The 21,981-nt window shown below is 42.7% G+C and overlaps 1 protein-coding gene across 1 annotated transcript; it reads left to right on the top strand.

Annotated features, from left to right (window-relative positions):
- The first annotated feature begins 896 nt into the window (after positions 1-896).
- LOC139392968 (putative uncharacterized protein DDB_G0282133) lies at positions 897-12,295 on the top strand. Its single transcript, XM_071141276.1, has 2 exons — positions 897-3,254; positions 12,254-12,295. Exons 1-2 carry the CDS (start codon positions 897-899, stop codon positions 12,293-12,295), a joined length of 2,400 nt encoding a protein of 799 aa, XP_070997377.1.
- The last annotated feature ends 9,686 nt before the right edge of the window (positions 12,296-21,981 follow it).

The following is a 21,981-nucleotide window of genomic DNA, read 5'->3' as shown; positions in this document are numbered from 1 at the left end:
AGTAATAACTCAGTCAGTCATAACTCAGTCAGTCAGTAATAACTCAGTCAGTCAGTAATAACTCACTCAGTCAGTAATAACTCAGTCAGTCATAACTCAGCCAGTCATAACTCAGCCAGTCAGTAATAACTCAGTCAGTCAGTAATAACTCAGTCAGTCAGTCAGTAATAAGTCAGTCAGTAATAAGTCAGCCAGTAATAAGTCAGCCAGTCAGTAATAAGTCAGCCAGTCAGTGATAAGTCAGTGATAAGTCAGTAATAAGTCAGTAATAAGTCAGTGATAAGTCAGTAATAAGTCAGTGATAAGTCAGTAATAAGTCCATCACCCCCGGGAGCTCTGACACACGGTCAAACACACGGTCACATCAGACAAAGGTTAATGAATGGCATGGCTATGAAATAGTGATCAACTCAGGTCTGTCCAATATGTAAATGTGCGTGTTCATGGGTGTTCACCGTCTAGGGGTCTTTTCTCCACCAGAGACCTGTTTTGAAGCTCTGCAGCAGTGCCGAAACCAGTCTCATTGATGACCTGGCTATCATTATTTTCAGTCATTTAGCAGAGGCTCTTATCCAGAGCGACTTTCTTACTGGTCCTCCGTGGGAATCGAACCCATACTCTCCCACAACCCTGGCATTGCAAGCACCATGCTCTACCAACTGAGCCACATGGGACCCGCTAGGCTTGTTGAGAACTTGGCTTGCCTGTCAATATGTTTATCAGGCAGCTTGTTGAGAACTCTGCCTAACTGTCGATATGCTTATCAGGAAGTAGTCCACAGTATTTGACTAATGTCTGACTCATTAATTCTAGGAAATTGTGTTTTTCCTTTTATAGTTGAGAGGCAGGGCCCTGTGGGCAAGGTGAGGACTGAGTGTGAGTGAGACCGGCTGGAGATGTTTGTGGTGCCTGGCTGGGATAAACAGAGCAGTGACGTGGAAGGTTCTTCACCTTTAATGAAAGAACATGACCTATTAGCTTACAACAACCACATATTCTCCACCTACAGCTGTCATACTGACAACAACAGCACATTCTCCATCTACAGCTGTCATACTGACAACAACCACATATTCTCCACCTACAGCTGTCATACTGACAACAGCACATTCTCCATCTACAGCTGTCATACTGACAACAACAGCACATTCTCCACCTACAGCTGTCATACTGACAACAGCACATTCTCCATCTACAGCTGTCATACTGACAACAACAGCATATTCTCCATCTACAGCTGTCATACTGACAACAACAGCACATTCTCCACCTACAGCTGTCATACTGACAACAACAGCATATTCTCCACCTACAGCTGTCATACTGACAACAACAGCACATTCTCCACCTACAGCTGTCATACTGACAACAACCACATATTCTCCACCTACAGCTGTCATACTGACAACAACAGCACATTCTCCATCTACAGCTGTCATACTGACAACAACAGCACATTCTCCACCTACAGCTGTCATACTGACAACAGCACATTCTCCATCTACAGCTGTCATACTGACAACAGCGCATTCTCCACCTACAGCTGTCATACTGACAACAACAGCACATTCTCCATCTACAGCTGTCATACTGACAACAGCGCATTCTCCACCTACAGCTGTCATACTGACAACAACAGCACATTCTCCACCTACAGCTGTCATACTGACAACAGCACATTCTCCATCTACAGCTGTCATACTGACAACAACAGCATATTCTCCACCTACAGCTGTCATACTGACAACAGCACATTCTCCACCTACAGCTGTCATACTGACAACAACAGCACATTCTCCATCTACAGCTGTCATACTGACAACAACCACATATTCTCCACCTACAGCTGTCATACTGACAACAACAGCACATTCTCCATCTACAGCTGTCATACTGACAACAGCACATTCTCCACCTACAGCTGTCATACTGACAACAACAGCACATTCTCCACCTACAGCTGTCATACTGACAACAACAGCATATTCTCCACCTACAGCTGTCATACTGACAACAGCACATTCTCCACCTACAGCTGTCATACTGACAACAACAGCACATTCTCCACCTACAGCTGTCATACTGACAACAGCACATTCTCCATCTACAGCTGTCATACTGACAACAACAGCACATTCTCCACCTACAGCTGTCATACTGACAACAACAGCACATTCTCCACCTACAGCTGTCATACTGACAACAGCACATTCTCCACCTACAGCTGTCATACTGACAACAACAGCATATTCTCAACCTACAGCTGTCATACTGACAACAGCACATTCTCCACCTACAGCTGTCATACTGACAACAACAGCACATTCTCCACCTACAGCTGTCATACTGACAACAGCACATTCTCCATCTACAGCTGTCATACTGACAACAACAGCACATTCTCCATCTACAGCTGTCATACTGACAACAACAGCATATTCTCCACCTACAGCTGTCATACTGACAACAGCACATTCTCCACCTACAGTTGTCATACTGACAACAACAGCACATTCTCCACCTACAGCTGTCATACTGACAACAACAGCACATTCTCCACCTACAGCTGTCATACTGACAACAACAGCACATTCTCCACCTACAGCTGTCATACTGACAACAGCACATTCTCCACCTACAGCTGTCATACTGACAACAACAGCACATTCTCCATCTACAGCTGTCATACTGACAACAACAGCATATTCTCCATCTACAGCTGTCATACTGACAACAGCACATTCTCCACCTACAGCTGTCATACTGACAACAACAGCACATTCTCCACCTACAGCTGTCATACTGACAACAGCACATTCTCCACCTACAGCTGTCATACTGACAACAACAGCACATTCTCCATCTACAGCTGTCATACTGACAACAACAGCATATTCTCCATCTACAGCTGTCATACTGACAACAGCACATTCTCCACCTACAGCTGTCATACTGACAACAACAGCACATTCTCCACCTACAGCTGTCATACTGACAACAACAGCACATTCTCCACCTACAGCTGTCATACTGACAACAGCACATTCTCCACCTACAGCTGTCATACTGACAACAACAGCACATTCTCCATCTACAGCTGTCATACTGACAACAACAGCACATTCTCCATCTACAGCTGTCATACTGACAACAACAGCACATTCTCCATCTACAGCTGTCATACTGACAACAACAACAATAACAACACGGGCTCAATGCCGATTCCCCCTACTCCCCAAATAATGTGTACACTCGTTTGTGCCCCCTTAAGAATTGAAAAGCAGTGGATTAGTGAGAGAAATATAGTCTTGGGGCCAGAGAGAGACAACCATACTCACACTTCTTCTTTGGAGGCTTCGGTTGGACCTGTGAGAACAAAGGTATATTCATTTAAGATGGTTGAACGGTCCTCTAATACAGGACTAGTAAAGGTCTGTTAATACAGGACTGGTAAAGGTCTGTTAATACAGGACTAGTAATACACGACTAGTAAAGGTCTGTTAATACAGGACTAGTAAAGGTCTGTTAATACAGGACTAGTAAAGGTCTGTTAATACAGGACTAGTAAAGGTCTGTTAATACAGGATTAGTAAAGGTCTGTTAATACAGGACTAGTAAAGGTCTGTTAATACAGGACTAGTAAAGGTCTGTTAATACAGGACTAGTAAAGGTCTGTTAATACAGGACTAGTAATACAGGACTAGTAAAGGTCTGTTAATACAGGACTAGTAAAGGTCTGTTAACACAGGACTAGTAAAGGTCTGTTAACACAGGACTAGTAAAGGTCTGTTAATACAGGACTAGTAAAGGTCTGTTAATACAGGACTAGTAAAGGTCTGTTAATACAGGACTAGTAAAGGTCTGTTAATACAGGACTAGTAAAGGTCTGTTAATACAGGACTAGTAAAGGTCTGTTAATACAGGACTAGTAAAGGTCTGTTAATACAGGACTAGTAAAGGTCTGTTAATACAGGACTAGTAATGCAGGACTAGTAATACAGGACTAGTAAAGGTATGTTAATACAGGACTAGTAATGCAGGACTAGTAATACAGGACTAGTAAAGGTCTGTTAATACAGGACTAGTAAAGGTCTGTTAATACAGGACTAGTAAAGGTCTGTTAATACAGGACTAGTAATACAGGACTAGTAAAGGTCTGTTAATACAGGACTAGTAATACAGGACTAGTAATACAGGACTAGTAATACAGGACTAGTAAAGGTCTGTTAATACAGGACTAGTAAAGGTCTGTTAATACAGGACTAGTAAAGGTCTGTTAATACAGGACTAGTAAAGGTATGTTAATACAGGACTAGTAAAGGTCTTTTAGTACAGGACTAGTAATACAGGACTAGTAAAGGTCTGTTAATACAGGACTAGTAAAGGTCTGTTAATACAGGACTAGTAAAGGTCTGTTAATACAGGACTAGTAAAGGTATGTTAATACAGGACTAGTAAATGTCTGTTAATACAGGACTAGTAAAGGTCTGTTAATACAGGACTAGTAAAGGTCGGTTAATACAGGACTAGTAAATGCCTGTTAATACAGGACTAGTAAAGGTCTGTTAATACAGGACTAGTAAAGGTCTGTTAATACAGGACTAGTAAAGGTCTGTTAATACAGGACTAGTAATACAGGACTAGTAAAGGTCTGTTAATACAGGACTAGTAATACAGGACTAGTAAAGGTCTGTTAATACAGGACTAGTAATACAGGACTAGTAATACAGGACTAGTAAAGGTCTGTTAATACAGGACTAGTAAAGGTCTGTTAATACAGGACTAGTAAAGGTCTGTTAATACAGGACTAGTAAATGCCTGTTAATACAGGACTAGTAAAGGTCTGTTAATACAGGACTAGTAAAGGTCTGTTAATACAGGACTAGTAAAGGTCTGTTAATACAGGACTAGTAAAGGTCTGTTAATACAGGACTAGTAAAGGTCTGTTAATACAGGACTAGTAAAGGTCTGTTAATACAGGACTAGTAAAGGTCTGTTAATACAGGACTAGTAATACAGGACTAGTAAAGGTCTGTTAATACAGGACTAGTAATACAGGACTAGTAAAGGTCTGTTAATACAGGACTAGTAATACAGGACTAGTAATACAGGACTAGTAAAGGTCTGTTAATACAGGACTAGTAAAGGTCTGTTAATACAGGACTAGTAAAGGTCTGTTAATACAGGACTAGTAAATGCCTGTTAATACAGGACTAGTAAAGGTCTGTTAATACAGGACTAGTAAAGGTCTGTTAATACAGGACTAGTAAAGGTCTGTTAATACAGGACTAGTAAAGGTCTGTTAATACAGGACTAGTAAAGGTCTGTTAATACAGGACTAGTAAAGGTATGTTAATACAGGACTAGTAAAGGTCTTTTAGTACAGGACTAGTAATACAGGACTAGTAAAGGTCTGTTAATACAGGACTAGTAAAGGTCTGTTAATACAGGACTAGTAAAGGTCTGTTAATACAGGACTAGTAAAGGTATGTTAATACAGGACTAGTAAATGTCTGTTAATACAGGACTAGTAAAGGTCTGTTAATACAGGACTAGTAAAGGTCGGTTAATACAGGACTAGTAAATGCCTGTTAATACAGGACTAGTAAAGGTCTGTTAATACAGGACTAGTAAAGGTCTGTTAATACAGGACTAGTAAAGGTCTGTTAATACAGGACTAGTAATACAGGACTAGTAAAGGTCTGTTAATACAGGACTAGTAATACAGGACTAGTAAAGGTCTGTTAATACAGGACTAGTAATACAGGACTAGTAATACAGGACTAGTAAAGGTCTGTTAATACAGGACTAGTAAAGGTCTGTTAATACAGGACTAGTAAAGGTCTGTTAATACAGGACTAGTAAATGCCTGTTAATACAGGACTAGTAAAGGTCTGTTAATACAGGACTAGTAAAGGTCTGTTAATACAGGACTAGTAAAGGTCTGTTAATACAGGACTAGTAAAGGTCTGTTAATACAGGACTAGTAAAGGTCTGTTAATACAGGACTAGTAAAGGTCTGTTAATACAGGACTAGTAAAGGTCTGTTAATACAGGACTAGTAATACAGGACTAGTAAAGGTCTGTTAATACAGGACTAGTAATACAGGACTAGTAAAGGTCTGTTAATACAGGACTAGTAATACAGGACTAGTAATACAGGACTAGTAAAGGTCTGTTAATACAGGACTAGTAAAGGTCTGTTAATACAGGACTAGTAAAGGTCTGTTAATACAGGACTAGTAAATGTCTGTTAATACAGGACTAGTAAAGGTCTGTTAATACAGGACTAGTAAAGGTCTGTTAATACAGGACTAGTAAAGGTCTGTTAATACAGGACTAGTAAAGGTCTGTTAATACAGGACTAGTAAAGGTCTGTTAATACAGGACTAGTAAAGGTATGTTAATACAGGACTAGTAAAGGTCTGTTAATACAGGACTAGTAAAGGTCTGTTAATACAGGACTAGTAAAGGTCTGTTAATACAGGACTAGTAAAGGTCTGTTAATACAGGACTAGTAAAGGTCTGTTAATACAGGACTAGTAAAGGTCTGTTAATACAGGACTAGTAAATGCCTGTTAATACAGGACTAGTAAAGGTCTGTTAATACAGGACTAGTAAAGGTCTGTTAATACAGGACTAGTAAAGGTCTGTTAATACAGGACTAGTAAAGGTCTGTTAATACAGGACTAGTAAAGGTATGTTAATACAGGACTAGTAAAGGTCTGTTAATACAGGACTAGTAAAGGTCTGTTAATACAGGACTAGTAAAGGTCTGTTAATACAGGACTAGTAAAGGTCTGTTAATACAGGACTAGTAAAGGTCTGTTAATACAGGACTAGTAAAGGTCTGTTAATACAGGACTAGTAAATGTCTGTTAATACAGGACTAGTAAAGGTCTGTTAATACAGGACTAGTAAAGGTCTGTTAATACAGGACTAGTAAAGGTCTGTTAATACAGGACTAGTAAAGGTCTGTTAATACAGGACTAGTAAATGTCTGTTAATACAGGACTAGTAAAGGTCTGTTAATACAGGACTAGTAAAGGTCTGTTAATACAGGACTAGTAAAGGTCTGTTAATACAGGACTAGTAAAGGTCTGTTAATACAGGACTAGTAAAGGTCTGTTAATACAGGACTAGTAAAGGTCTGTTAATACAGGACTAGTAAAGGTCTGTTAATACAGGACTAGTAAAGGTCTGTTAATACAGGACTAGTAAAGGTCTGTTAATACAGGACTAGTAAAGGTCTGTTAATACAGGACTAGTAATACAGGACTAGTAAAGGTCTGTTAATACAGGACTAGTAAAGGTCTGTTAATACAGGACTAGTAAAGGTCTGTTAATACAGGACTAGTAAAGGTCTGTTAATACAGGACTAGTAAAGGTCTGTTAATACAGGACTAGTAAAGGCCTGTTAATACAGGACTAGTAATACAGGACTAGTAAAGGTCTGTTAATACAGGACTAGTAATACAGGACTAGTAAAGGTCTGTTAATACAGGACTAGTAATACAGGACTAGTAAAGGTCTGTTAATACAGGACTAGTAATACAGGACTAGTAAAGGTCTGTTAATACAGGACTAGTAAAGGTCTGTTAATACAGGACTAGTAAAGGTCTGTTAATACAGGACTAGTAAAGGTCTGTTAATACAGGACTAGTAAAGGTCTGTTAATACAGGACTAGTAAAGGTCTGTTAATACAGGACTAGTAAAGGTCTGTTAATACAGGACTAGTAAAGGTCTGTTAATACAGGACTAGTAAAGGTCTGTTAATACAGGACTAGTAAAGGTCTGTTAATACAGGACTAGTAAAGGTCTGTTAATACAGGACTAGTAAAGGTCTGTTAATACAGGACTAGTAAAGGTCTGTTAATACAGGACTAGTAAAGGTCTGTTAATACAGGACTAGTAAAGGTCTGTTAATACAGGACTAGTAAAGGTCTGTTAATACAGGACTAGTAAAGGTCTGTTAATACAGGACTAGTAAAGGTCTGTTAATACAGGACTAGTAAAGGTCTGTTAATACAGGACTAGTAAAGGTCTGTTAATACAGGACTAGTAAAGGTCTGTTAATACAGGACTAGTAAAGGTCTGTTAATACAGGACTAGTAAAGGTCTGTTAATACAGGACTAGTAAAGGTCTGTTAATACAGGACTAGTAAAGGTCTGTTAATACAGGACTAGTAAAGGTCTGTTAATACAGGACTAGTAAAGGTCTGTTAATACAGGACTAGTAAAGGTCTGTTAATACAGGACTAGTAAAGGTCTGTTAATACAGGACTAGTAAAGGTCTGTTAATACAGGACTAGTAAATGCCTGTTAATACAGGACTAGTAAAGGTCTGTTAATACAGGACTAGTAAAGGTCTGTTAATACAGGACTAGTAAATGTCTGTTAATACAGGACTAGTAAAGGTCTGTTAATACAGGACTAGTAAAGGTCTGTTAATACAGGACTAGTAAAGGTCTGTTAATACAGGATAAAAAAGAAAATGAATGGGCCTCCTGAGTGGCTCAGAGGTGTAAGGCACTTCATCACAGTGCTTGAGGCGTCACTACAGACCCGGCTTTGATCCCAGGCTGTGTCACAACCGGCCATGACCGGGAGTCCCATAGGGCGTGCACAACTGGCCCAGCGTTGTCCGGGTCAGGGGAGGGTTTGGTCGGGGGGGCTTTACTTGGCTCATCGCGCTCTAGTGTGCTCTGGTGGTGGGCCGGGCGCCTGCAAGCTGACTCCGGTCATGAGTTGAATAGTGTTTCCTCCGACACGGCTGGCTTTCGGGTTAAGCAGGCGGGTGTTAAGAAGTGTGGTTTGGCGGGTCATGTTTTGGAGGACTCATGACTTGACCTTCGCCTCTCCTGAGCCCGTTGGGGAGTTGCAGCTTTGAGAGAAAATTGATATTGCTCTGTGTGTGTGTGTGTGTGTGTGTGTGTGTGTGTGTGTGTGTGTGTGTGTGTGTGTGTGTGTGTGTGTGTGTGTGTGTGTGTGTCTGTCTGTCTGTCTGTCTGTCTGTCTGTCTGTCTGTCTGTCTGTATGTCTGTCTGTCTGTCTGAAATCTCTCCCATCCACTGTTTTAAAAAGAAAAGGCAGAGAAACAGAGAAGCCTTGACTGCTTTCAGTGTTCATGAGCTTGGCCATTGTCCCATTGTGAGTGCTGTTGAAAGCATCTTGTCCCTGAGTCACCTATCGATTCTGTACTCAGGCTGTCATCAGAGCACCACTCTCCCCAGTAATAACAGATATATCTGGTCAGGTAGTCATCAGAGCACCACTCTCCTCAGTCATAACAGATATATCTGGTCAGGCTGTCATCAGAGCACCACTCTCCTCAGTCATAACAGATATATCTGGTCAGGTAGTCATCAGAGTACCACTCTCCCCAGTCATAACAGATATATCTGGTCAGGCTGTCATCAGAGTACCACTCTCCTCAGTCATAACAGATATATCTGGTCAGGTAGTCATCAGAGCACCACTCTCCCCAGTAATAACAGATATATCTGGTCAGGTAGTCATCAGAGCACCACTCTCCTCAGTCATAACAGATATATCTGGTCAGGTAGTCATCAGAGCCCCACTCTCCCCAGTCATAACAGATATATCTGGTCAGGTAGTCATCAGAGCACCACTCTCCCCAGTCATAACAGATATATCTGGTCAGGTAGTCATCAGAGCACCACTCTCCTCAGTCATAACAGATATATCTGGTCAGGTAGTCATCAGAGCACCACTCTCCTCAGTCATAACAGATATATCTGGTCAGGTAGTCATCAGAGCCCCACTCTCCCCAGTCATAACAGATATATCTGGTCAGGTAGTCATCAGAGCACCACTCTCCCCAGTCATAACAGATATATCTGGTCAGGTAGTCATCAGAGCACCACTCTCCCCAGTCATAACAGATATATCTGGTCAGGTAGTCATCACAGCACCACTCTCCTCAGTCATAACAGATATATCTGGTCAGGTAGTCATCAGAGCCCCACTCTCCCCAGTCATAACAGATATATCTGGTCAGGTAGTCATCAGAGCCCCACTCTCCCCAGTCATAACAGATATATCTGGTCAGGTAGTCATCAGAGCACCACTCTCCCCAGTCATAACAGATATATCTGGTCAGGTAGTCATCAGAGCCCCACTCTCCCCAGTCATAACAGATATATCTGGTCAGGTAGTCATCAGAGCACCACTCTCCCCAGTCATAACAGATATATCTGGTCAGGTAGTCATCAGAGCACCACTCTCCTCAGTCATAACAGATATATCTGGTCAGGTAGTCATCAGAGCACCACTCTCCTCAGTCATAACAGATATATCTGGTCAGGTAGTCATCAGAGCCCCACTCTCCCCAGTCATAACAGATATATCTGGTCAGGTAGTCATCAGAGCCCCACTCTCCCCAGTCATAACAGATATATCTGGTCAGGTAGTCATCAGAGCACCACTCTCCTCAGTCATAACAGATATATCTGGTCAGGTAGTCATCAGAGTACCACTCTCCCCAGTCATAACAGATATATCTGGTCAGGTAGTCATCAGAGCCCCACTCTCCCCAGTCATAACAGATATATCTGGTCAGGTAGTCATCAGAGCCCCACTCTCCCCAGTCATAACAGATATATCTGGTCAGGTAGTCATCAGAGCACCACTCTCCCCAGTCATAACAGATATATCTGGTCAGGTAGTCATCAGAGCACCACTCTCCCCAGTCATAACAGATATATCTGGTCAGGTAGTCATCACAGCACCACTCTCCTCAGTCATAACAGATATATCTGGTCAGGTAGTCATCAGAGCCCCACTCTCCCCAGTCATAACAGATATATCTGGTCAGGTAGTCATCAGAGCCCCACTCTCCCCAGTCATAACAGATATATCTGGTCAGGTAGTCATCAGAGCACCACTCTCCCCAGTCATAACAGATATATCTGGTCAGGTAGTCATCAGAGCCCCACTCTCCCCAGTCATAACAGATATATCTGGTCAGGTAGTCATCAGAGCACCACTCTCCCCAGTCATAACAGATATATCTGGTCAGGTTGTCATCAGAGCACCACTCACCTCAGTCATAACACACCACACACACACAAAAGGAGAAAACAGCTGGTACTAGTGGTCTACTGTTAGTCAAGGTAAACAAGCCATATCCTCAACCTCAGCTATACTAGTGGTCTACTGTTAGTCAAGGTAAACAAGTCATATCCTCAACCTCAGCTATACTAGTGGTCTACTGTTAGTCAAGGTAAACAAGTCATATCCTCAACCTCAGCTATACTAGTGGTCTACTGTTAGTCAAGGTAAACAAGCCATATGATGGTGTTGTTCATGTGACAGTTGATAATATGTTAACTGTAGTAGATGTTAACCAGTACATCAGTGGTGTCTGGTGTCTGTCTATGGTACTCTCGTTACCTGTTGATTTTCACTAGTATCCATTTTCCATACACAACATTACATGTTGAATTAGAGGTTGAAAATGCCTTCTATTGAACATCAAACCCAAGGCACATTGGCCAAACATATTGAATATAACAGACTAACATAGAACATCTGCTTTCATGAGGGTTTCTCTTTTCACAATGATCATGTCAGGGGAAAGCATTTCAAGGGGAATGTCTATTGGCTTTGATTTCTGAAAGTCTCTCTCTCTCCCTCGGAGTGTTGACGTGTCAATGATATCAAGACTGCTGCTTTGATTCAAACGGACAGTGTGTCTGATTCAACTAGTTTAGCTTCAGATCAACACACACACTCACACACGCCGGGCAAGCACGCACACACGGTTGCACTTGAATGAGCGAGCGCATACACACACACACTAACAAACAAACAAACACAAACAGAAATCATTGCCCACAGACTGTACACAGAAGGTACTTCTGTACCCTACATCTCTATTCATATAAAACTCCATAACTCTCCATAATTATAAATCCCTGTTTCCACAACTCTCTATTGTAAATCCCTGTTTCCACAACTCTCTATTGTAAAGCCCTGTTTCCACAACTCTCTATTGTAAATTCTGTTTCCACAACTCTCTATTGTAAATCCCTGTTTCCACAACTCTCTATTGTAAATCCCTGTTTCCACAACTCTCCATTGTAAAGTCCTGTTTCCACAACTCTCTATTGTAATTACCGGTTTCCACAACTCTCTATTGTAAAGACCTGTTTCCACAACTTTATATTGTAATTCCCTGTTTCCACAACTCTCTATTGTAAACCATGTTTCCACAACTTTATATTATAGATCGATGGCACACTCACCTCCTCCAGCCGTGCTGGTCGTTGAGGAATATCCACAACCCATCTCACATCCACACTGACCTGACAAGATGAACAAGGGAGACACAGAGAGAGAGATGAAGTGGAGAAGAGGGGGAGAGGGGGACAGTAGTAGTGGAGAGAAGAGGTGGAGAGGGGGACAGTAGTAGTGCGGTCTTTGGTTTGCTGCTGCTGCCTCTCTCTGTGGTGCTCTCTGAGTGTCTCCACTGTGAGACTGAAGCAGCATGTTAGGATTGGGGGAGGAAACGTAAAGAGAGGGGAGGAGGAGAGAGCAAGGGAGGAAGAGAGAGGTTAACTGTTGTAACACTGTGTGTGTGTGTGTGAGTGTGAGAGAGAGAGAGAGAGAGAGAGAGAGAGAGAGAGAGAGAGAGAGAGAGAGAGAGAGAGAGAGAGAGAGAGAGAGAGGAAGGAAGAGAGAGGTTAACTGTTTTAACACTGTGTGAGTGAGAGAGAGAGAGAGAGAGAGAGAGAGAGAGAGAGAGAGAGAGAGAGAGAGAGAGAGAGAGAGAGAGAGAGAGAGAGAGAGAGAGAGAGAGAGAGAGAGAGAGAGAGAGAGAGAGAGAGAGAGAGAGAGAGAGAGAGAGAGAGAAAGAGAAAGAGAAAGAGAAAGAGAGAGAGAGAGAAAGAGAAAGAGAAAGAGAAAGAGAGAGAGAGAGAGAGAGAGAGAGAGAGGTGGCGATGGGGAGAGTGGGTATATTCCTCTCCCTGGTGGGGTTGCCCAGGTAACAAGGAGTGGGCATGTCAGGGAGGGGGCTCAGCCAATGAGAGGGCTGTGTGTGTGTGTGTGTGTGTGTGTGTGTGTGTGTTTCCTTGTTCTCTACTTCCGTCTTGAGACAACCAGCCCGTTGAAGCAATTGAATCAATCTATTTCAACCTAATCAAAAAGCTCAACACACCAAAAGCTTACTTGCAAGGAATAACTGTCTTCAAAGGACTACATCCACATCTGTACAGGTCTGATGGCCATATAATCTTACTGAACCGGGCTACATTGTTAACATAATCTTACTGAACCGTGCTATATCACCAATATAATCTTACTGAACCGTGCTATATCACAAATATAATCTTACTGAACCGTGCTATATCACCAATATAATCTTACTGAACCGTGCTATATCACCAATATAATCTTACTGAACCGTGCTATATTATCAACATAATCTTACTGAACCGGGCTACATCGTCAACATAATCTTACTGAACCGTGCTATATCACCAATATAATCTTACTGAACCGTGCTATATTATCAACATAATCTTACTGAACCGGGCTACATTGTCAACATAATCTTACTGAACCGTGCTATATCACCAATATAATCTTACTGAACCGTGCTATATCATCAATATAATCTTACTGAACCGTGCTATATTATAATTATAATTATTATAATATCAAATCAAATCTTATTTGTCACATGCGCTAAATACAACAGGTGTTGAAATGCTTACTTACAAGTCCTTTACAAACAATGCAATTTGAAGAAAAATACCACAAAAAAATAAATTAACTTAACAAATAATTAAAGAGCAGCAGTAAATAACAATAGCGAGGCTATATACAGGGGGTACCGGTAATATGTAGATGTAGGTAGAGTTATTAAAGTGACTATGCATAGATAATATCAGAGAGTAGCAGCAGTGTAAAAGAGAGGGGGGGGCAATGCAAATAGTCTGGGTAGCAATTTGATTAGATGTTCAGGAGTCTTATGGCTTAGGGGTAGAAGCTGTTTAGAAGCCTCTTTGACCTTGACTTGGCGCTCCGGTACCGCTTGCCGTGGGGTAGCAGAAAGAACAGTCTATGACTAGGGTGGCTGGAGTCTGGCAATTTTTACGTCCTTCCTCCGGCCTGGTATAGAGGTCCTGGATGGCAGGAAGCTTGGCCCCAATGATGTACTGGGCCGCATGCACTACCCTCTGTAGTGCCTTGTGGTCGGAGGTCGAGCAGTTGCCATACCAGGCAGTGATGCAACCTGTCAGGATGCTCTCAATGGTGCAGCTGTAAAACCTTTTGAGGATCTGCGGACCCATGCCAAATCCTTTGTCCCCTGAGGGGTCAAAGGTTTTGTCATGCCCTCTTCACGATGGTCTTGGTGTGCTTGGACCATGTTAGTTTGTTGGTGATGTGGACACCAAGGAACTTGAAGCTCTCAACCTGCTCCACTACAGCCCTGTCCATGAGAATGGTCCTCCTTTTCCTGTAGTCCACAATTATCTCCTTTGTCTTGATCACGTTGAGGGAGAGGTTGTTGTCCTTACGCCACATGGCCAGGTCTCTGACCTCCTCCCTATCAGCTGTCTCATCGTTGTTGGTCAACTTAATGATGGCGTTGGAGTCGTGCCTGGCTGTGCAGTTATGAGTGAGCAGGGAGTGCAGGAGGGGACTGAGCACGCGCCCCTGTGGGGCTCCCGTGTTGAGGATCAGCGTGGCGGATGTGTTGTTACCTACCCATACCACCTGGGGGTGGCCCGTCAGGAAGTCCAGGATCCAGTTGCAGAGGGAGGTGATCAGTCCCAGGCTCCATAGCTTAGTGATGAGCTTTGAGGGCACTATGGTGTTGAACGCTGAGCTGTAGTTAACGAATAGCATTCTCACATAAGTGTTCCTTTTGTCCAGGTATGACAGGGCAGTGCAGAGTGCAATAGAGATTGCATCATCGGTGACCTCCCGAGTGGCGCAGTGGTCTAAGCCACTGCATCGCAGTGCTAGCTGTGCCACTAGAGATTCTGGGTTCGAGTCCATGCTCTGTAGCAACTGGCCGCGACTGGGAGACCCATGGGGCAGCGCACAATTGGCCCAGTGTGCGTCCGGGGTTAGGGGAGGGTTTGGCCGGCCAGGATGTCCTTGTCCTATCACGCACTAGTGACTCCTGTGGCTGGCCGGGTACAGTGCACGCTGACACAGTCGCCAGATGTATGGTGTTTCCTCCGACACTTTGGAGTTCGTACGGGAGTTGCAGCGATGAGACAAGACTGTAACTACCAACTGGATACCAAAAAAAACAGGGGAAAAAATGTTTTATAAGAAAAGATTGCATCATCTGTGGATCTGTTGGGGTGGTATGCAAATTGGAATGGGTCTAGGGTTTCTGGGATAATGGTGTTGATGTGAGCCATGACCAGCCTTTCGAGGTACTTCATGGCTACAGACGTGAGTGCTACGGGTCAGTAGTCATTTAGGCAGGTTACCTTAGTGTTCTTGGGCACAGGGACTAATCTTACACATAATGCACTTTTAATGTTTGAGTATCCATGTCTCCAGCCCTCCCTGAGCTTTCTGACACAGTTCACTGTTTATGAAGCACGTGCTGCTGATTGCGTCAGGGGAAGGTTGCGGGAAAGTTGAAGGAGGGTTACCAGGGCATTAGCTACTGGATGCAGCCGTGGATGGGCCCTGAGTGTCGTCAAGATCGAAAGTTTAAAATGAAGGCCAGACAAAATTAGAGAAAACATGTCAAGCACAAACACACACAACTGCTGTATTGCCTTCAATTAAGAGTATTTTAGAAGATTCAAAGAAAAAAGTTCATTTCTAAGAAATCAGAAAGATGGATCTTCAGAAAACGTCATGCGTGTGACTAGATTGTGTAGAACTAGATTGTGTAGAACTAGATTGTGTAGAACTAGATTGTGTAGAACTAGATTGTGTAGAACTAGATTCTGTAGAACTAGATTGTGTAGAACTAGATTCTGTAGAACTAGATTGTGTAGAACTAGATTCTGTAGAACTAGATTCTGTAGAACTAGATTGTGTAGAACTAGATTGTGTAGAACTAGATTCTGTAGAACTAGATTGTGTAGAACTAGATTGTGTAGAACTAGATTGTGTAGAACTAGATTCTGTAGAACTAGATTGTGTAGAACTAGATTGTGTAGAACTAGATTGTGTAGAACTAGATTGTGTAGAACTAGATTCTGTAGAACTAGATTGTGTAGAACTAGATTCTGTAGAACTAGATTGTGTAGAACTAGATTGTGTAGAACTAGATTCTGTAGAACTAGATTCTGTAGAACTAGATTCTGTAGAACTAGATTGTGTAGAACTAGATTCTGTAGAACTAGATTGTGTAGAACTAGATTCTGAATATACAGCCGCGAGGTGGGCTGTAAATTCACTCCGGTTGTCTATCATTAGTCTATTTCAGGTGCACATGGTAGTCATGCAATCACGGCTGTTTGGTTGTTCATGTTATCCATTCTAACCCGTAATGGCTATGACTCAGAGACATCCTGTGTGTGTCCTTTCACAGTACCCTGTCATCTAGGCTTTGGTACTTAATCTGACCAGGATGAAGACGTCCCAGTGGCACCGGAACAACCATGATGGCACCAATTGGAGTTATTTGCCTCAGTTCATTAATGGCATATATATTTAATGGACCGGAACACCATACATTCAGACAATAACACTGTTATTTTCCACATTTTCTACAAAGACCAAGACTAGCAGCAGAACAGTGATTATGACTTGTGTGACCTCGCCTTAGCTCTTATAATGCTATATATGTGTGTGCTATGTGTGTGTATATATATATATATATATATATATATATATATATATATATATATATATATATATATATATATATATCCGACCGTAACTACAGTTTCACAAAACAAACAAAAAACACTTGGAGGAATGAGTCATTCTTTGCAGTAAAGTTGTGTACTATACTCCAAGCAGGGACAGAGACATAAATCCCTCACATTGGTCCTGTTCCCAAAAAATTATTATACATATATATATATATATATATATATATACAGTGCCTTGCGAAAGTATTCGGCCCCCTTGAACTTTGCGACCTTTTGCCACATTTCAGGCTTCAAACATAAAGATATAAAACTGTATTTTTTTGTGAAGAATCAACAACAAGTGGGACACAATCATGAAGTGGAACAGCATTTACTGGATATTTCAAACTTTTTTAACAAATCAAAAACTGAAAAATTGGGCGTGCAAAATTATTCAGCCCCTTTACTTTCAGTGCAGCAAACTCTCTCCAGAAGTTCAGTGAGGATCTCTGAATGATCCAATGTTGACCTAAATGACTAATGATGATAAATACAATCCACCTGTGTGTAATCAAGTCTCCGTATAAATGCACCTGCACTGTGATAGTCTCAGAGGTCCGTTAAAAGCGCAGAGAGCATCATGAAGAACAAGGAACACACCAGGCAGGTCCGAGATACTGTTGTGAAGAAGTTTAAAGCCGGATTTGGATACAAAAAGATTTCCCAAGCTTTAAACATCCCAAGGAGCACTGTGCAAGCGATAATATTGAAATGGAAGGAGTATCAGACCACTGCAAATCTACCAAGACCTGGCCGTCCCTCTAAACTTTCAGCTCATACAAGGAGAAGACTGATCAGAGATGCAGCCAAGAGGCCCATGATCACTCTGGATGAACTGCAGAGATCTACAGCTGAGGTGGGAGACTCTGTCCATAGGACAACAATCAGTCGTATATTGCACAAATCTGGCCTTTATGGAAGAGTGGCAAGAAGAAAGCCATTTCTTAAAGATATCCATAAAAAGTGTTGTTTAAAGTTTGCCACAAGCCACCTGGGAGACACACCAAACATGTGGAAGAAGGTGATATGGTCAGATGAAACCAAAATTGAACTTTTTGGCAACAATGCAAAACGTTATGTTTGGCGTAAAAGCAACACACCATCCCCACTGTCAAACATGGTGGTGGCAGCATCATGGTTTGGGCCTGCTTTTCTTCAGCAGGGACAGGGAAGATGGTTAAAATTGATGGGAAGATGGATGGAGCCAAATACAGGACCATTCTGGAAGAAAACCTGATGGAGTCTGCAAAAGACCTGAGACTGGGACGAAGATTTGTCTTCCAACAAGACAATGATCCAAAACATAAAGCAAAATCTACAATGGAATGGTTCAAAAATAAACATATCCAGGTGTTAGAATGGCCAAGTCAAAGTCCAGACCTGAATCCAATCGAGAATCTGTGGAAAGAACTGAAAACTGCTGTTCACAAATGCTCTCCATCCAACCTCACTGAGCTCGAGCTGTTTTGCAAGGAGGAATGGGAAAAAATGTCAGTCTCTCGATGTGCAAAACTGATAGAGACATACCCCAAGCGACTTACAGCTGTAATCGCAGCAAAAGGTGGCGCTACAAAGTATTAACTTAAGGGGGCTGAATAATTTTGCACGCCCAATTTTTCAGATTTTGATTTGTTAAAAAAGTTTGAAATATCCAATAAATGTCGTTCCACTTCATGATTGTGTCCCACTTGTTGTTGATTCTTCACAAAAAAATACAGTTTTATATCTTTATGTTTGAAGCCTGAAATGTGGCAAAAGGTCGCAAACTTCAAGGGGGCCGAATACTTTCGCAAGGCACTGTATATATATATATATATATATATATATATATATATATAATTTTTTTATTTTATATATTTGTTTCTCTATAGTACTATTAGCCACCCAACCTCATAACTAGAAACCAAGAAGCCATTTCAGGCTATCAATCAAGTTAGAGTAGCTAGCTTGTCTAACAATCTTAGCTGCCATGCCTGCTGGCAAGGTTGGTAGACATTAGAAACATATTTACTGAACAAGACTCACAAACCTTTCAATCTTTTACACAAATTTTAGCAGATGTGTAGAGAAGCATATATAGTTTCTTTAAAAAAAAGAACCAAGATGAATGCTTAGATATGTCGAAATATTATTATTATTATTTTTTTACATAGAATTAAGAATAATGACTATGACTTCAGATTGCAGGAATAAGTGTTTGAAAATTGCAAAATTATCAAATTTACAACGGGGGGCCTAGCCCCCATATGGACCACCCCCCCCAGCCATCCTCATGTACTTTATGCCCTGTCAGATTTTTAAGGTGCATGACGCCCCTGGTTGGGACTGCTGCCTGTCAAAGCTCACATCCACTTTAAGACCATGGGAAACTGCCCTTCTCTTCCTTCAGGCTAGGCTCAAACCCTACATCCCAACCCAAGCACTCCATTCTGCCATCTCTGGTCTACTGGTCCTCCCTACCCTACAGGGGTTTAACTCCCACACAGCCCATGCCCTTCTCTTCCTTCAGGCTCGGCTCAAACCCTACATCCCAACCCAAGCACTCCATTCTGCCATCTCTGGTCTACTGGTCCTCCCTACCATACAGGGGTTTAACTCCCACACAGCCCAAGCTCTTCTCCCAGCCCATCTTCCGTAACCCTACCTCTTTGAAGAGTATCTTAAATAAACCCCAATGCGCCCTCCGCAGTTGTACTTAACCACATATCACAATTGTATTGTCTCACCTAGCTACCTTCAAGTGCCAATCAGCAGTTGAGACAAGGGTATCTACATATATTTCACAATGTTGTGTGTCTCTGGAAATAATCAGAATTCATGTAAACATTACAGTTTAGAAAATTGCCCTCAAAAAAGTGGTCTCTTGGCACAACTTACCGGGTATTGGGTAAGTTGAGCTGTGGGACAGGGTACGTTGAGCTGTGAGACAGGGTAAGTTGAGCTGTGAGAAAGGGTAAGTTGAGCTGTGAGAAAGGGTAAGTTGAGCTGTGAGACAGGGTAAGTTGAGCTGTGAGAAAGGGTAAGTTAAGCTGTGAGACAGAGTAAGTTAAGCTGTGAGACAGGGTAAGTTGAGCTGTGAGACAGGGTAAATTGAGCTGTGAGACAGGGTAAGTTGAGCTGTGAGACAGAGTAAGTTGAGCTGTGAGACAGGGTAAGTTGAGCTGTGAGACAGAGTAAGTTAAGCTGTGAGACAGGGTAAGTTGAGCTGTGAGACAGGGTAAATTAAGCTGTGAGACAGGGTAAGTTGAGCTGTGAGACAGGGTAAATTAAGCTGTGAGACAGGGTAAGTTGAGCTGTGAGACAGGGTAAATTAAGCTGTGAGACAGGGTAAGTTGAGCTGTGAGACAGGGTAAGTTGAGCTGTGAGACAGGGTAAGTTGAGCTGTGAGACAGGGTAAGTTGAGCTGTGAGACAGGGTAAGTTGAGCTGTGAGACAGGGTAAGTTGAGCTGTGAGACAGGGTAAGTTGAGCTGTGAGACAGAGTAAGTTAAGCTGTGAGACAGGGTAAGTTGAGCTGTGAGACAGGGTAAATTAAGCTGTGAGACAGGGTAAGTTGAGCTGTGAGACAGGGTAAATTAAGCTGTGAGACAGGGTAAGTTGAGCTGTGAGACAGGGTAAGTTGAGCTGTGAGACAGAGTAAGTTGAGCTGTGAGACAGGGTAAGTTGAGCTGTGAGACAGGGTAAATTAAGCTGTGAGACAGGGTAAATTGAGCTGTGAGACAGGGTAAATTAAGCTGTGAGACAGGGTAAGTTGAGCTGTGAGACAGAGTAAGTTGAGCTGTGAGACAGGGTAAGTTGAGCTGTGAGACAGGGTAAGTTGACCTGTGAGACAGGGTAAGTTGAGCTGTGAGACGGGGTAAATTAAGCTGTGAGACAGGGTAAGTTAAGCTGCCTACACATTTCTGAAATATTACCACTATCTTTTTTAAACCAGGTCTCTCTTTATTTCCCAAAGACAATTCAACACAATTGTTTTTTTGTCGTATTTTAATCATTTAAAACACTTTTAACAAAGGCCAGACTTTGTTGTTACCTCATATCCCAGAGTCTGTGAATTTCCTGTGAATTCATTTGTTCATGTAAAATATATGTCCATGGCAGTGATTGTTGGTGGAGTTGTTATTCTACTTTTGACCATGTGAGGGCAGCTTTGTCAAGCAACTACATCTACACTCACACCAGCCCTACGAGAGACCCAGCTACATCTACACCCACACCAGCCCTACGAGAGACCCAGCTACATCTACACCCACACCAGCCCTACGAGAGACCCAGCTACATCTACACCCACAACAGCCCTACCGAGAGACCCAGCTACATCTACACCCACACCAGCCCTACAGGGAGACCAAGCTACATCTACACCAGCCCTACGAGAGACCCAGCTACATCTACACCCACACCAGCCCTACGAGAGACCCAGCTACATCTACACCCTCACCAGCCCTACGAGAGACCCAGCTACATCTACACCCACACCAGCCCTACGAGAGACCCAGCTACATCTACACCCACACCAGCCCTACGAGAGACCCAGCTACATCTACACCCACAACAGCCCTACCGAGAGACCCAGCTACATCTACACCCACACCAGCCCTACAGGGAGACCAAGCTACATCTACACCAGCCCTACGAGAGACCCAGCTACATCTACACCCACACCAGCCCTACGAGAGACCTAGCTACATCTACACCCACACCAGCCCTATGAGAGACCCAGCTACATCTACACCCACACCAGCCCTACGAGAGACCCAGCTACATCTACACCCACACCAGCCCTACGAGAGACCCAGCTACATCTACACCCACACCAGCCCTACGAGAGACCCAGCTACATCTATACCCACACCAGCCCTACGAGAGACCCAGCTACATCTACACCCTCACCAGCCCTACAAGAGACCCAACTACATCTACACCCTCACCAGCCCTACAAGAGACCTAGCTACATCTACACCCACACCAGCCCTACGAGAGACCCAGCTACATCTACACCCACACCAGCCCTACGAGAGACCTAGCTACATCTACACCCACACCAGCCCTACGAGAGACCCAACTACATCTACACCCACACCAGCCCTACGAGAGACCCAACTATATCTACACC

The sequence above is a fragment of the Oncorhynchus clarkii genome, chromosome 33 (genome assembly GCF_045791955.1).
Source record: "Oncorhynchus clarkii lewisi isolate Uvic-CL-2024 chromosome 33, UVic_Ocla_1.0, whole genome shotgun sequence".
Lineage (NCBI taxonomy): Eukaryota > Metazoa > Chordata > Actinopteri > Salmoniformes > Salmonidae > Oncorhynchus > Oncorhynchus clarkii.
Note: the sequence above shows the minus strand (reverse complement) of the source record. Positions and strands in the feature narration are given on the sequence as shown.

Coding starts and splice junctions, on each gene's coding strand:
- LOC139392968 (XM_071141276.1), top strand. CDS start 897: ATGTTTGTGGTGCCTGGCTGGGATAAACAGAGCAGTGACGTGGAAGGT. Junction 3,255..12,253: donor CCCAAATAATGTGTACACTC/GTTTGTGCCCCC, acceptor TTTATATTATAG/ATCGATGGCACACTCACCTC.